Source organism: Takifugu rubripes, chromosome 20 (assembly GCF_901000725.2).
Source record: "Takifugu rubripes chromosome 20, fTakRub1.2, whole genome shotgun sequence".
Taxonomy (NCBI): domain Eukaryota; kingdom Metazoa; phylum Chordata; class Actinopteri; order Tetraodontiformes; family Tetraodontidae; genus Takifugu; species Takifugu rubripes.
In genome coordinates, this window is record NC_042304.1 from 8319381 (window position 1) to 8336712 (window position 17332).

At 47.3% G+C, this 17332-nt stretch overlaps 1 protein-coding gene across 1 annotated transcript; it reads left to right on the forward strand.

The window, feature by feature from the left end:
• Positions 1–2318: 2318 nt before the first annotated feature.
• On the forward strand, positions 2319–12259 carry plpp2b (phospholipid phosphatase 2b). The gene is made up of 6 exons (XM_003974160.3): positions 2319–2740; positions 9398–9549; positions 9624–9886; positions 9966–10023; positions 10752–10928; positions 11555–12259. The coding sequence occupies exons 1-6, from the start codon at positions 2680–2682 to the stop codon at positions 11711–11713; spliced, it is 870 nt and encodes a 289-aa protein (XP_003974209.1). The 5' UTR covers positions 2319–2679; the 3' UTR covers positions 11714–12259.
• Positions 12260–17332: the final 5073 nt, after the last annotated feature.

Consider the following 17332-nt stretch of genomic DNA (forward strand, 5'->3'; position numbering starts at 1 on the left):
TACCATCATCAGTAAAACAGAAAGGCATATAAAGGAAAGACAAAATTCTTAAGGACATTAAAGATATAAAGATCTTTTTTTTTATTATACCAAAAGCTTTTGTGCAAATTCTAAGATCATAAAGGAACTGGGGGTGAAAGTTAAGTCCTTTGTTTTTCAGCTGGGAGCTTTCTGGACGTTAAAATTAGATTATCCAGGTGAGGTTCAGAGCTACTGTACAAACGTGTTCATATCTTGTTTATGCTGCAGTTTTGTTCCTACAGGTTGGTAGCCATTTTAAAACCACTGTTCTTAAAGATTTACTACTTAATCCTAAATTAAAACGAGGTTCCAACATAATTGTTAGAGATCAAGCAAAGGAGAAACTGCAGAAAAAGTTATTTTAGTGTGTTTGATCTCCGTTGTCCTTTTGTCACACTCTTCAGCGCCCCCTGCTGACACCAAGGGGAAACGATTATCCTGCTCTGACAGCGCAAAGCTGTTATCCAACTCAAAACACACGAAAACGTACACACCGCGGGTAGGGTATGTTTTTAGCGTGTGTTCATAAATACGTGGCTCTCATTAATCCACAGGAATGTCTTTGTTATTCCTCTCCTGGTGGTTATTCCTCTTTAAACCATCATCCCTGCATGTATAGACACGATCAAGCAGTTCTTTAGATGCATGTGGCACCACTGAAGTCTTTTAATCAAACAGTGAGGCGGATTCATCATTTAATTAAGAATTATAAAAGTGTCTGTCTGACTCAGATCAGCGCTGACGTTTATCATTTATTCCTGTGAAACCTTTCCTGACGTGGGAACTAATGCTACACGTGCTTTTAAGCTATTATTCTAGGCCCTTACTTAGATGTCAGTCACAATCTGCATCTTGGCACACCATCAAAAATATATTTTTAATAACTTTTCCAAAGACAGAAGTGTTATTTTCATAACATTCCAGATTTGATTTTAGTCTTTGTTGACTTTGTTTCAACTGTTTTAACTTCTGACACAACCGAATTTGTGTGTGTGTGTGTGTGTGTGTGTGTGTGTGTGTGTGTGTGTGTTGGGGGCAGGAAACGGCTGACGTGTTGTGTCCAACTGTCCTATCTCTTCTGGCTTCCTGCTCTTCGTGCTGATTAAAAGGAGACACAATTCTAATGGTGAAAAATAATTTGAATTATTTGTTGTTGTTGTTGTTTTTTACAACAGATGGATAGAGCAGCGCTGAACTCTCCACTGTGTTTGTATCTCTCTAATCTGCTGGTTCAACCGAAAACAAGCTCGGAACAAGAGCTGGACACACATCCAGGCAGCTGTTTGTTCCAAATATGAACTGAAAAAACCAGAGTACAAAGACCACGACCTTGCCTGACCTCTGTCTGAACACCCAGGCCCGAATCCTCAGCTCTCAGATGAACTGGTCTGTCTAACTCGCCTATTGTGGTAATTTAATCAAAATCCTGGGTGACTGCTGAAGGAAGTTTGACCAGGAGAGGGCAGAGGAAAGCCAGTTTTATATCCTGCTCCTGGTCTTCCTGAGCTCTTCATCTGGATGCTGCAGGAGTGTCTTCTGTTTGTGTTTCTAAGTCTGCTTGCAAATGGAGCTCCAGAGATGCTCCAGGACAGATCTGCCGGATTATGTGCTGAAGACAGGTGCTGAACTAATTGAGTTTGGGAAGAAAACATGTGGGCGTGTATGGGTGTGTGTGTGTGTGTGTCTTCTGTGCTGCTTTGTAGATGGAAGCTTAATCTCTGCTTGGGGTAAAGGAGTCTTTGTTTGAAGTGGTTTTAGTCTTTCGTGGGTGTTGTTGAGTTATGACTGAGATTGTTGTGTTTTCATCTTATTAGTCACCTGTTTGCCTTCCTCCTGTGTTGCTGTGGATCTAACCCAGAGGTGAACTGAGAAGTGATCCGGTGTTGGCCTGGTGCCGCCTTCCTGTTGACCCTGAAGTGCATGATGGGATGACATCGTGGAGAGCTCTCATGTGAGAGAATATTAGTATTGAATTAAAGGCCATCTGTTAATCCGCCTGATTATTGTTCTTCATTCAGCTCTGGTGACGTCACACACTGGGGTCAAGCGTAATGACAGCCATTCACTTCACAGCTCTCAGCTCCTTGGGCTTCATGCCTCGGGAGTATGTTTAACCTGACAGGGATATTTGTCTCTTCCTCTCAGGCGCCTCTTACCTCCATCGGAACAGTGTTTGAGTTACCTCATCAGAAAATGATTTAAAAGATGAAATGATCGATCTCCGTTCTCTCTGCGTCTGTGCGCTGCGGTGCGTAAACTAGATCCTGGCGCGGGTGTCATCGCCAGAGAGGAGCCAGACGAGGAAGTTGGGAGGTGGGACTTGTGCAGTGGCGTGGTGTGGTGTGTGCTGAGCAAAGGCTTCATTCTCCGGACGCTCTGAAACCCCCCGAGCTCTGCTCCTGCACGCCAAACCACTGCGCGTAAATGGAAGCGGGACCCGTGGATCTCTGCCGTTAGGAGAGTTTCCAACCCCACGGGGTTATTAAACGGGTTTATCGCCTTTGCTTTCAATGTCAGCTGAGGTAGGAACCCCGGAAGAACTCGTACAGCAGGTTACCGGAGTGTTTGCACAGTCTCTGCGCGCGTTCCGTGCGAGCAAATGGACTCTTTAACCCACGAGTAAAGTCGGCGTTTTTCAAGCAAAGTATTGAACGCAAGATGAAGGAGCTCCGGAAGAAGAAGCTGTACGTGGTGGTGGACGTGCTCTGCGTCTTAGTCGGTAAGTTCTGAGCTCCACAAGTCCACAATTGTGCGTCTTCGTCTTCAACAAAACTGCTGTCAGCAAGAAGATGCGAGCTCTGCGGTGAGCTCGCTGAGCTCTCAGCACTTTCCCTCCCTCAGCCAGTCTCGTTGGAGCCTTTTGCCCCCACGTCAGGAAAGTGTTGGACTCGTATTGAAAGTTTGATGTTTTATTCGATTGAAAGTACAACGGGACGTGTTTCTATGAATGAGAACCCGGTCTGTTGTGTTAAACAGCCAAAACAAAGTCGCAGGCTTTCCACGGCTGAAGCTGCAGCCCCGTTTGTTTACGCAGATCCCATCTGCAGCATTGACCAGACTGAAATGTGACAGAAAACTGCAGAAACCCAGCAGGAAATGTCTCATTCCTCAACGTCTCATTCCTGCTGCTCTCCGCAACCTGCGCACCCAGAAAACTGCAGGAAGCTGACTGTTTGTTTATGGAAACCCGATATTGCCTCGCTTATTCCTCTTTCTGTTCAATATTTTGTCTGCCAGGAACATTCCCAGGAATGCAGGGAGGCCCGTTCCCACCACTGTGATGGGGCAAAGCCCATTTCTCTCTGTTATTATAAATTCTTTCATAAATAGACCTTAAACATTGAGTTACTGCAGCTTAGTTGTTCCACAATAGAGACAGACTTCCCCAATATTTAGTTTGATTTGTCTTTCTTCTTCAAACAGGCTACGACTGTAGTTACAATGTGCACTGAAGTATAGATATTTGTGCGACATTGAGAGAAACGATCACCAAATAAGTGCACGGCTCCTGATGAAGGCAGAGAAATCTATAAGTGACGTCAGTGATCTAATGTCCTTTCTGTCACTGGCCCGACTGTGTGTTGTGGTGTCTTCATGTCACAGTGGCGGTGAAGCCGTGCAGAAAGGAGCGCCGCCGCTTTGCCGCCCCCACCCCATCATCAGTCTGGGATTAAAGTCGGTGCCGGGTCGCCTGGTCGGGCCAGGCTGGAGCTGCCTCCCACCCTTTCAGCCCCTCTCTTTCTTTTTCACCGCGCCCGTCACGCCGTCAGCTCCATCCACGGCCTCATGTCCGGTTTCCCCGGCTGTATAACACCAGCGGAGCTTGTAATTATGTCGACCTTCAGCTCCTGTGGAACCCAGTTTAGCGTCGGTTCTGTTTATATTTGTCAGCATCGCAGCCTCTGTCCCTTTGGCCAGCCTCCTGGTTTTTCCCTCTATGGCCACCATGGTGGGCGTTGGCACCCAGAGAGCAAAGACAGGCTTTAACCTCTCCCTGCTCACGTTCAGCAGGTGGAAACCGGGCTGCCCTCCAGTACTGGTCTGAATGGCGTGTGACTTAAATAGCCGCCAGGCGAGGCCTTGGTGCGGCATGTGCTCACACATGCTATTGTTTGTACTTTATTGTGTTGTAAAGTGTCTTGTCACAAACCAGTTCTGTGCCACGTATTGTCGTTCGATTTACACACACCCGCGCACACACATGCACACACTAACACACCTGGCCCCAGCCTTCACCAGACCAAGTACAACCTTAAAGTTTTAACCTTTAGTCAAACCTTTGAAGCAACAGACAATTCTGGCACGCACCGTGACTCAAGTACAAGAACACACACACACACACACAGAGTGCAGCAGTGGTTCTCCGTAACCAACCCATAAAACCTCGCTCGTCTAGTTTGCCTTTTTTTACTTTGACCTTTGACCCCCCCTCTGCGAGTCATTTGAAGTTTGTCTGAGAAACGGCGTCATCGCCACGGCATCTCCATGGAGACGGGCTTTCTCATGCAGTTGTGTTGGCGAGACAGATTGTCCCAAGTCTTTAAAGAGAAGCAACAGAGATCTTTGATGGGAATTCTTTGCCTCAGGAATTCTCCATCCTGGAAACTACAACAAGCAGCCTCGGAGGAATACGAGCCTTGTTTATCTCTGGCGATAAGATTTTCTTCTGGGTCGTCTGTCATTCCTGTTTTTTCACGATTCTCTGTGCTGCTATATCGGAAATTAAATTGAGATCTCTGTGGGACTGGTTTCATTTTCACCTCTCACAACAGTCCCCAGAGTTTGGTGTTCCTCATGGAGTCATTCTAGGCCCTGTCCTCCTTTGCCTGGTCACGATTATATACAGCCACTCTGTTAAAGGTTTCAGTGTAGACACATAAACACTGAAGTTAAGGGGGAAAAAAGAATATTTGAAAGCATCTGGAGTCATATGTCCTGATTTTTTTTTAAAAAAAGACTTAAATCATGAGACAAGAGCCAAGTTTCATTCGCATATGCTAATTTTGCTAATAATGTTTAGCATTTATGTATAATGGAAGTTTAGCGCGCACTTAAAAACAGGTTTGATGGGGCTTGTATTCAGCTCACAGAGAGTTTACAGTTTGAACCTGTCTGGTTCACTTCTTTGATCCTGTCTAATCCAAGATGCTTTGATTGCCAGCCCAGACTTTAGCTGCCCTCCCACCACCAAAAGACCTCACCCGCCTCCTGACCCCGTCTCCTTCCGCAGTGCTCGCAGCTAAGCATCCGTAAATGATGCACGGGGCTAAACAGCGGGATTAGACATAAAGGAGGGCCAGCAGCAGGAGGATTTGGTGTGACTGGTGAATTTGGGCGTTCCTCATGTGAATTGCATTTCCAGAGGCCAACACCAGCGGAGGTTGTAGGCTCAGCACATACCTTCCACATTAGTCAGTGCAGCTTGGGGTGAGACAGTCAGGAAGAAAGAGAAATGCTTTTTTTAAAATGTGAAACATGTCTTTGGTCCTATCAATACTGGCCCATTATTATAGCAACACTTTGCAAATTTGTAGCCACTTTTAAAATACTGTAGATTTTCTACTAGCTGCAGATAATATGTAAAACCAACCTGCCAAAATTGACTCATGGTGCTTATGTTAGTTAAGTGGCCACAGAAGGTCTGTAAATATTGGAACAAAAATAGACTGACTATAAACATAGTGACAGTCTGGAGTTGCCTGCCCTCTGCTGGCAGGGAGGCCACCTGCAGCCTTATTGAGCCACACTGAAGGAAATACATACTATTTTTTTTAAATGGACACCATGAGGCAGTTTAAACAGATGTTCAAACATTTGTTTTCTTTTTTAAGATACTTGGAAGAAGAGGGGTGTTGACATGAGTTGTTGATTTATGTATATTTTATTGATTTCTGTTCCTGTTTCTATTAGTTGACTTAAATTTCTTGTCTCCTTGGTATTAACAGTTTTTAACAAACAGCACATAAGATTTTTTTACTGTGAAAGTTTAGTAAGTTCACGAAGACAATTTGTCCAAGAAGCTGCTGTGAGTTGAAATCTGCCATTGAGGTGAAATGGTGCGTTAGGCTAAAACCATCGTGCTGAGCAGCAGCGGAAGACTGCATCATGTCTTCATTATCTGTTATTCTGCAGACACAAGGATTCGTCATACTTTCTGCTGGGGGGAGAAATACCGAGAGAAGAATCAGATGTTTTGTCTCATTCCGAAATGCATAAAGAGGATATTGTGTCATTCATGAAGTGAGAGAAATTAGATGCAGGAGGAAATGTTCTAGCTGTGACCCTGGAAAGTTTCTGAGTAGACAGGGCAACCCAAGGCCATGAGAACACACACACACACACACACATACAAACACACGAGAGCTGTGTATGATTAAAAAAAAAAAGCCTACGCCTACGTGTGTTTGAATAATCGTCTGACCGCATCCAGGTGCAGCATTTAGGATGAGGAGGTGTGTGTGTGTGTGGGGGGGGGGGGGGACAGAACAAAGGGGAAGAGAACCTGAGAGGATGTGACAGTTTCTGCAGAATGCAGCTGTGGTTCACATAATTACACATGTGCCGGCTAAATACAGCATCCAGCCACTGAGACTCAGAGGCTCTGTTGTGGACAACAGAAGGGACAGTGTGTGGGAGGACACCACCGTCCGGAGAGGGACGGGAGACTGGAGCCGCAGGGAGGAAGGACGAATGACTTTGAAGCAGAGGGGAGGAAAACACAACGAAGGACGTGAGTCCCCGATGAAGCATAGATCAGCGAGCTCTTCATACACAGACGTCTTTGTTAGCCTAACATCTCCCATGATGCTCAGCGTTGGAGACTCTGAGCTGCCTCCTGTCCTCCCATCATAACAGGCCGATCAAAAGCTTTAGTCCCAAAACGGAATGGGAGGTTTTTGAAACTCAGTCAGCCTCCTGGCGTGTGTGTGTTGGGTCCATTCCAGCGCGCCCTTAATCACAGGACGCAAGTGTTTTCGAGGCTCTTACAGCTCATTAGAGAAGCTGCTTAATTCATCAGGTGGAGGCGTTGCTGCAGCTCGGTCCGTTTGGGTTGTGGGCTCGCCTCACGCTAATCCGCTCTGTTTATCTCTAAGCTTTGCCTCTAATCTCTAACTTCTAACCCACCACATGGAAACCACCCAAGCATCATTTTGGCAATTTTTAGTCTTTCCTGGCGCCATGATTGAGCTTCCGACTCGGCTCAAGGCTGCTTCTGACGCGGTTGGTGGGAGTATCGGAGTAACTGTGCCGACGTCGGCGTCTTCTCCGCATCACCATCGCAGGAATCCCCGTCCTGTGTCGTAGACGTTCACGTGTGTCTCGTCGCAGCAACAGTGTTGCTAAGGTATAGCCTTTGTAATGGAACAGAACCACCCAGTAACCAAGGCCGGTTAAGGACTGCGGAGTGGAAAAGCCACCATACTGTTTCACCACATTTTTTGTACATTCACCACGAATAAGTGGTGTTGACACCTCAGGATGTGTGTTAATATTTGCCCGTCTAGACTCTTTACAACATTTTAATTAGGTGATGTGAGGCTTCACCGGTTTTTGGATTTATGACCGTGTCAGCAGAATTCATGAATACAGAAATCGTTATATATGTATTAAATATGTATTTGTGGGCCGGGAGGGTTGTTTGAAGGCGTGTCTGCTGACTTCATTTGCTGTGAATATAGTTTGTTTTAGAGAAGACTGACTGATGCAAAACTCCTAAAGCATGTGGGCGAACTAAACGATATAATACTTAAAGTTTTAGCTTAAAAGTTTTAATATTTATTCAAACGCTCCCGATGTTTAGGTGGAAAAAAGGGGCGTTTACTGCACTGGCTGCTGGCACTTCTTTTGGAATGCCTGTAATTACCGAACCTCTCCTCCAGACCACATTCTTAAAAAGTCCTCGTAAAACTCTCTGAAGTAACGACACAGGAAGCAGTAGTAACGACTGCATCCTTGTGCTGTTGTTAGGTGACATACGCCATCTTGTTTGAAGCAAATAAAGCCTCCCTAGGCCAGTCCCAAAATAAATCTTTCCATCCCGATGTGTGTGGGTCTCTGCTGCTTTAATGTGCTCCCTGCAAAGTTTTATCCAGCATCACTGCAAAGCAACACGTAATGGAGACACCTCCACATGTCAGCTTTTAATAATGTCTTATTGTGCGATTCCTCCGCATCCGCTGTTGACTTTGAATCTCACATATGACCTCTTACACCTCTTTCTACCTTTCTGATCATATCTCTTTATTCTTCACCCCCCCCGCTCTCACTGGTCCTCCTGTGTGAAGAATGGGAGGCGAGCGCGGTTCATTTACTCAGGAATGTGAATTGAATGGGGCGGCATGTGGAGAGTTCCTTTACACATGTTTTTCTGGCATTTCGTATGTGACCATATGGCGAGGGCAGCAGGGTGGAGGGACATTCCTCAGCAGGGCCGTAACTTACGGGTACGCTCTTCGGTCCTGTTTAAATTGTGTACGACATGTTGGAATACCTTTCAACAGGGCCCAAATGTAAAAAGACTTCCTTCATGTGCGACAAAACGGGCTGTCTGCAGTGGCATCGAGGCTCTTGGAGCCTGATTTGATGCTAATCGGATTTTTTGTGGCTGCTTAAAAGTGTCAGATTTGAAGTTATTTTCAATAGTTTTCAATCATTCTCTTTTTTGAAGCAGCGCCTGGTCTGTGGCTTGAATAACATCGCGTCTGGAAATCATGTTTGTGCTCCTGCACCTCCGTGCTGATGCTCGGGGGGCTCGCTGCTCACAGGAGCGGCTAAAGCAGCTGATGCAGGAGGTTTGGCCCGTGCGTTCTTTGGTGACGAGCTAAAAAAATCAAAGCTTTGCTCACACATCAAAGCTGCTGTGAAGTGTGGATGAGGGAGAAGACAGGAAGATTCTGAAGATCACAAGGACCTTAAGCTGTGGACGAGTCTTATTTTTGGACCGAGCCACCTCATTGAAAAGAGCTGTGTGTGTGTGTGTGTGTGTGTGTGTATGTGTGTGTGTGTGTTTACAGACCTGTGTGATGTGTGATTTATGCATGTGCCCACACGCCCCAGGACACTATAAATAATATATTGCATGTATTTTTTCAAAAGTTTCATACTCAACACTGACTCTGATTGGTGTTGCTTTCATAATTTTTACACCTTAGGACAAGAAAAACAATATTGCTTATCTGGAAAATAAAACCTTCTCAGCGTTGAAAATGATGTCATGTCTGAACGCCTGCTGAGAAATCCTTCCAGAACATTTATTTCCCGCTCCCATATTAATCTCCAGTCTTGGCAGAGGCTGAGCGTCGTATTTTCCCCGATACGCTGAAACGTCTCATCCCCCATCCATCCATCGTAACTCTCCTCTCTGTCTGTGGTGCAGCGGCGCTCCCCTTCGTCGTCATGAACATCGTGTACAGGCCGTACGAGCGAGGCGTCTACTGTGACGACGAGAGCATCAAATACCCCCTCAAAGCGGACACCATCACCCACGGCATGTTGGCGGCCGTCACCATCTCCTGCACGGTCATCATCGTGAGTTGGATCCTTCTTTCTTTCCTTCCTTCCGGCGCTGCAGACATGTCCCGAACCCGCCCGTATTCCCACAGATCTCCTCCGGGGAAGCTTATCTGGTCTACAGCAAGAAGCTCTACTCCAACACCGACTTCAACCAGTACGTGGCGGCGCTCTACAAGGTGGTGGGCACTTTCCTGTTCGGAGCGGCCGTCAGCCAGTCCTTGACCGATCTGGCTAAATTCACCATCGGTCGGCCGAGGCCTCATTTCATGGCCGTGTGCGCTCCGAAGGTCTGCGTGGGATACATGCAGGAGATCAACTGCACCGGGAGGCTTCAGGACGTGACAGAGGCCAGGTAACAGAGAAGAGCAGCCGTGACAGATTCTGATGTTTAAAGAGCCTCACTCAAACCTGAGATTCTTGCTCTCCTCCAGGCTGTCCTTCTACTCCGGCCACTCCTCTTTTGCAATGTACTGCATGCTCTTCCTGGCGGTGAGTACAGCTCAGGAGCACTAAAACACAGAGTAAATACGAAGCCGTGTCCAGCAAACATGAAAATATCTTCCTGCAAACATTCGAGCAAGGCTCCTCAGATGTGAGAACGGGCCACTTTGAGCCACCATCAATGACTAATTGTTGGAAAGGACGGAAGAGTGAAACGTTCATGAGCTCCGGGGCGTTGACTCTTTATTTTTCCCCAATGGTTGAACTTTTTTTGTGGTTTCTTGCCTTTCTGTCCTCACACCTTTTCTTTCTTTACATTAAAGTCTCTGTTTTATTTTATGTTAGGTTATTGTAGCTATTTTGAGTTTTCAGTTCAACTCTAATTTGCCTTCGCTGTGACGCTTGAAGAAATGAAATAAAGGATACGAGTCAGTTCCACCAGTCAGCCTTCTTCTTATGCACACAAGCCCCGCCCCCTCAGGAATTAGAGGGAAATTAAATCCTCAAAAATGTCTCCCCAGAGGTTATGTTTGGACTTGGTGGGGGGGGGGGGGGAGTATTTCTGATTAAATGCTAAAAGTTCCTATTTACTGCCCCCTGTTCCAGCAGGGGGCAGTAAATAGAACGTGTCCTATAGCTGAATCTTCTGAGGAGTAAAAAAGAGAACGTGGAGCTGCTTCTGCTCCGATATATGTTAGCCGTATTTGCATCGGTTCAGGAATGGGATCTCTGTCTCCAGCCATCTCATCTCCTCTTCTCTCCCCTTTCCTCTCCAGCTTTATGTGCAGGCCAGACTGGCAGCAAAGTGGGCCAGACTTCTGCGGCCCACCATCCAGTTCTTCCTGGTGGCCTTCGCAGTGTATGTGGGCTACACCCGGGTCTCCGATTACAAGCACCACTGGAGCGACGTGCTGACGGGGCTGCTGCAGGGAGCGCTCGTCGCCGTGCTCAACGTGAGTCTCCAGCGGGAACATTAATATTTCCATGATATTCCTGTGTGAGCGGAGCGTTGCATCAGCCACTGGAAGCCAGTTTACATCATTTCTGCTCACGCAGCAGTTTTTGTCTTGGATGGGGGGGGGGGCAGGGTCGACTCTTGTGGGTTCTGGCTGTAAGAAAAGCCGAACGGTTTGAAGGAGCCCCAAATTCTGATAAATACTCTTCAATTCCATAAGGATGGAAGGGAAATGTGGTGGGAGCGGAGTGTGATTTAACACAGAGCCACTTCCTGTACCGCTCCTCGGGCAATGGGCTCGTTCTCATTTCATCCACCTGGACATCTTTATTGCACAGAATAGAGCGAGCCGCTCTGAACACCGGCTCTCGGAATGTGTGGAGAGTGTTTGCGTATTCAGGTTTGATTAGCTGGAAGTGAGTCTGGTGCAGTTGGAGCCTCAGATGTTTTATGGCCTGTGATGGTGCGTGTCAGCTCTCCGTGTGTGTTCCCCTCAGCCTGTGTGTGTGTGTGTGTGTGTGTGTGTGTGTGTGTGTGTGTGTGTGTCCAGACAGATGCGCTCACAGTTTCCAGCCCTCCGCCTCCGGCTGTGTGGTTAAAATCCCCCTCTCCTCTCACCTGCAGGTGCGCTTCGTGTCGGACTTCTTTAAGAAGAGACCTCCGCGCTGCACCAAGCCGGACGCGGATGATGGCGAGGAGCCGGAGAGGAAACCCAGTCTGCAGATTGCAGACTCTGACCACGGCAACCATTACAACTACCACCACAACCCAGGTCACGTGTGATGATGGCGCCTTACACCAGGCTGCACAGACCAACAGAACCATGATTCCAGGGCCTCCACCACCTTCACATGTCTGGGTCTGCAGAGTGCAGCCTCTAAGCCTCCCAGTTCCCTGCTTCAACCACTTACCCCCCTTCAACCACTGGATTTGACTGAGGTGGCTGCACCCGTACCGACAGATGCCCTCAGCCCCCCTCTCAAAGACACCTTACTGACCTTCTTTCCTCCTGTGAAAGAGGAGTATATTGTTTTAATGCATTGTTATTGATGTTGAAGCGTATCGTGCCGCCCCAGCTATGCTAGCTTGGTGCACATTAGCAGACGAGTTGCACATTACAGAAATACTTAGCCAACGAGGGTCTTTTTTGTCTGATTTACTTTTTAGCTTTAGCTTTAGAGACGCGCTTCAAGATTATTGTGTATATTGTTTCTGCCGGCGTTGAGCGGATGGACGAAGGCCAAGAGCCAAAAATGTCGCTAGGCGTTGAGCCAGTTAGCTTTACCTTAAGCGCACTCCAAGTGTGTGTGTGTGTGGGGGGGGGGGGGGGGGGGGGGGGGGGGGGCGGTGTTGTTCAGAGCGTCAGATGAGCTCATTTTCTCCAAGTATCGTGTCACCTTTAATGGCCTCCGGAGCAAAAAGCGTCAGCCAAAAGAAAAGAGAGAGAGCGCTCCGGGTTTGACTTTAAAAGCAACTAAACAGGTTCATGTTTTCCTACCCGATGACTCACAGTAGTAACGCTCCGATTCGCTGTCACGGACAGAATTCCTCTTCCACGACGTGTCATTAGCGCCATGTTGTTTCTCCGTCTGGATGCGTCCAGGAAAGAGTCGTGCCGGCCAGTCTGAAGCTAAATTTAGCAGAAATCCAAATACAGAGATTGTGAATGCTGCTTGGTGGACTGCAGCGGTAAAACCATCTTTCTGCATAAAACCACTGCTGAAGAACGGAAGGAGCCCAAATTTGAGCTTTTTGAAACAATGCTAATCAAGGAAGGACAAGAGACCAGTTTTAAATGGTATCTGATATTTTAAGTTGTTAGCCACATTCTGAGAATCTTTTATTCGTGCAGTGCTGTTCAGTTTCCGTGCAATCGTCCCTGCTCCCTGTGAGCCAGAGATCCTCTACAGCGTCTCTGGATGCTAGAAGACGTTGATTTCCCGTGTGAAGGATGTATATATGTTTCATTGTTTTCCCAATTTTATGTTTTTGTTCTCTCGCTGTTGTAACAAACGACCACCGAGCACCATCCGGTTCCAGGTCCAGACATAAATTGGATGCTGGGCCAGACATTGAATGCCACCCGCTCAGACACACTTCTTCTTTTTCAGTTTTCTGTTCCGTCTCTCCTTCCTGCGCTAACAGACGGGGTGTTGAGTCAGGTCTGAGCGCGTGACCCCCCCCCCCCAGAACATGATAAGCACGAAAGGCGAGGGACAGCGGAGATTAAGAGATTCCAGTGAGGGCGAGGCCCTGGAACTGGTCCAGAACTGGAGAGACCCAGGTTCCTGTAGGGGGTGGACCTCGGTCCCCGGGGGTCCTCTTCACGTTTTAAAACACGGATCGACAGCTGGAACTGATTGAAGTGGAAATTCTCGGGAATAGCCGAGCCGAGGTCGTGGAATTCACAGCGCTCGACTGGGACCTCTAGCTTTAGCTCTATTTATGCTGTATTGAATTAGGGGCCTTAAACGCAGCACCTGACTCCTGTTTTTCTTTTGTGTGCAGATTATAAAGAGGATTTTAAATAAAAACACAGTTTTCTCTCTGGTTCAGTGTTTGGTGCTTATGTCTGTTTTTAGATTGATGGATGGATCTTCAAGGAATCCCAAATCCATAAAGTTTGATGTCTTCCTGTATGTTCCGGCTCTTCCTCGGAGCTTCTGGGCAGATTTACAGCGCTCCCTCCGGAGGTCAAGGCACTGATTTATCGCATAACCTGATTGTGCACATTTTTACTTGGCTGGAAAAGAATGAAAACACCAGTGTGGTGAATCGGGGAGGGGACGACGCCGGCTGTGGAGAACGGACGGCTCCGCAAAACAAAGGTGTGTTTATCGTTGGAACAAACACGGGAGCTGCCGGGACATTTGCGGGGGTTTCGCTGCGGTCCAGCCGGAGCAGCGAAACTGTTCAGGGATCAGCTGCAGCCGCCACCTTCACGGGTTTGCCACAGTTCCTCCAGAGATGAAGGTCAAGTTAAACTGAACATGGTTCCCGTTGCTGTCAGATTATCTCCATGGTAACCAAAGAACCTTGCTGAGAAAGGAGGGGGTTGCGCAACACTGATCAGCGGTTTGTCTGCTTTTAGCAACAATAGCCTGAGTTCATGTCTTGGGAACCATCACTGATCTAAATGTTCTGCAGGGCCGAGTTGGCTGAGGGCATGATGGGAAGTGGCTTCAGATCAGCGGTTTCGGGTAGAAACCTCCGCCTTGGAAACCTCGCAAGACCGGCTCGGCCTCCGGTATTTTGGTGCCGCGGTAGACGACGTTGGTCCCGACGTCTGTGACCATTCAGACCGCTGGTGCCCCGGTCAGGCTTCCTGTGGGATCCGGAGACGTCAGGCCGGTAATTTCAAAACCAGGAGGAGGAACACGGAGAAAGTCTAGTGTTGTTAAAGGGTTATGGTCCTGGTTATTGCCAGGCCCAGATTACTTAATGTCTGATTAGTTGTGTCTTCATTAGTCCAGATCTGGGTCGTGGGGCAACAGCTGAGTCCACATCCAGCCAAACACCCGCCTGGATGTTGGACCCATGCCTCTGTTCTTGGTTGAACCTGGTCTTGGACCTCTATCCAGGCTCCAGGCCTGAAGACCAGACAGGATCCTGGTTCCTGTTGTTCATCAGGACCTCCTGGACCCAGACATCCTCCTGTACCAGATCATTCTGGATTGTTCTCTCAGTCGTGTCCTGATGGTCTGCACCACTGATTCGGGGTGTTACAGGAAACCGCCTCTGCTGCTTTCTCATGCTGGAGGTCAGAGGAGACGGTTTTAGCCTGGCGCTGGATTCTACCAATTAAAACGCCTCCAGTAGACAGCAGCGAGTCTTCCTGCTGCTCGGCCAAGAGTGTTTCTGCTTTGAAGCAATTAACCCGCTTTTTTCTGTGTGCACCCACACTGGCACGTTCAGAGGTCACGTCCTCCTTTAGCTCAGACCGGCAGAATAATTGAAATTGTTTCATTCCCACAAACAGTTCGTGACTTCGTATTTATTTTCTTGCCACATGATTCAAATTTCTCTCTTTGCTTTTGCGACGTGATCTCACGCAACCTGTGAAGTCCCCTCAGGCAACGATTTTCTGCAGATCCACCTCTGCTTGTGCTTCATACAGGCTGGAAAGAAAGAAAAAAGAAGCACCTCGATGCAGAAGCAAATGTGATGCTCTCTTTTGGGTTTTTTATTGTGGCGTTTGTGAGTGATTGCAGTCATCAGGGCCCCACTGGAGGACAGGAGCCAGCTGGAGCGAGCAGCAAACCTCCACCAGTACCACCAGTGACCCACCAGTGACCCAAACATACAACACTGTGACATCGTCCCTTTGACCCAGCAAGACTTGAGAGATGTGCAACTTCAGAGTTAAATAAAAAGTCCTCGGTTGGGTGGCCGGGGGCGGGGCCTCGCAGGGCGTCCTGCCTCAGACCACAACGGTGCCGAAAGTGGCCGAGGTCACGTTGCTGCATCCGCACCAGCAACGTTGGTTATGAGAGCACCAAAGGTGGAGTTCTGCTTCTGACACGTGCTCGTCCGTCAGGCGTCATCACATGAGAGAAGGCTGTTTTTAAACCGACCGTCAGTTCCCGTCCGTCACAGATACTTTAGAACGAATGATGAACTTGGGACTCAAACCGAAACTCTCACTCAGCGATGTGTTTTTGATATTTTGTTGATATTTCTCCGCTCAGTGGTTCTTACCAAATGATTTGTGATTCCTTCGTTTTTTTCCCCATAAGATGTGAAATTCAGATGCGAACCTCCGACTGCTGCTGCTGCTGCTGCAGGCCAAAAGAGTGAAAATCAGCTGAAAACCTGGATCTGATCAGCACAACCGGACCGTTCTCTCCAGGAAACTGCCAGCTCTCTTCCCGTGGCTGAAGCCAGCTCACTGAGATGGAATAATGACTGAAGGGGAAAATGTTCCGGAGGAGGAGGAGAGACGCTGTGTAAACGTGTGATTTTGAGGTTCTGACCCAGCCACACGCAGCTTTCATGCTGGTTAGACCCAAAACACCAGATTAAATCATTTCCATCAGTCCTTGTTTTGCATAAACATTCCTCATGTGAGACGGCGTAATCCCAGTCTTGCAGTGTGTGGACTCAAACTCTGGAAATCCCAATAAACTGCAGCAAAATCGCAATTAAGAGTCTTTGGCTTTCAGAAAATGAGAGGTCAGAGGTCAGAATGAGAGGGCTAGAACATCGTCAATAACTGCAAATATCTGCCAGGAGGTCTCTGCCAGGCTGTTAGATCGGGCCTTTTCATCACAGCGTCTCGCTTGCACACATTCTCTATGGAATAGTTGCTGTCAGCGGACCAGCAGGTTAATCTAACTTTAGCTGTTCCTAACTAGTGTGTAGCCTTCACACACACTATCTGACCTCGAACACGCTGTCTCTGAGGACATCTGAAATCCAAGCTCCATCTTAGCTTGTTCTGGTTGAAATGATCTTTAGTTGATGGCTATAGATATTTAAATTGAAATCGACCGTGGTTAACCTGAATACTTGAGCGTCAATTCACAATTTACGGCGAAATTGTGACGCCATGTGGACACTCACAACAATTGCGCCCTCTCTGACATCAACACTTTAACATTTTACAATTTAACTATTTAATACATCATCGACTCTGACAGGATGAAAGATAAAGTGTTTTTCCTTTGGAAAGTTGTAAAGCGCGTGTAGACTGAAATGTACACAATTGGAGAGGTAATCTCAACACTACAGCTGGATCCGAAGCTGTCATTGATTGAATTTACCAGTATTGGTGGAGTAATAATCCCCCATTGCACCCTCACTGTAGACCAGGTCAGACATGCTGCGATTCTCTTAATGACCAGCAGATGGCAGTATAACGCAGTGCTTTATCCAACCCTCAGGTTAAAAACAATCAACGTCACACTTTTAATTTCAAAGACTTTCCAAACTGGTATATTGGCTTACACCTACATTTATTCTCAACAGCTATATTTAACAGGTTTTCTATTACAAGTGAGTATAAATAGAGCTTATAGATAAATATTAATGTGAAAAAAAGTTTAGAAGAAAGCTTTGACCTGAGAGGCGAGAAATCGAGAAAGCACCTGCCGCCACAGCTAGCCATTGTTTGATTCTCTCTGAAGTAAAATCATTAATGTATTCTCTCTCCTGCTTCAACATACAAATTAATACCTGACCCGCTCTCTCCAGCTTGCCAGCACTTACGTAAAGTGGAAACCTGCAGCAATAACTGCACACTTTTTTCCTCCCAGAGAGCATCTCTCCACGGTGAGATGAGTGACAGCATGCGTGGAGTGCTGTTGGCAGCATTTGCAAGTCAATGTCGAGATTTAACCTCTTCACTGTCTCTTCACTGGGGGAAATTCGAAAAATCAGCTGCTCGAAAATTGTGTGTATATG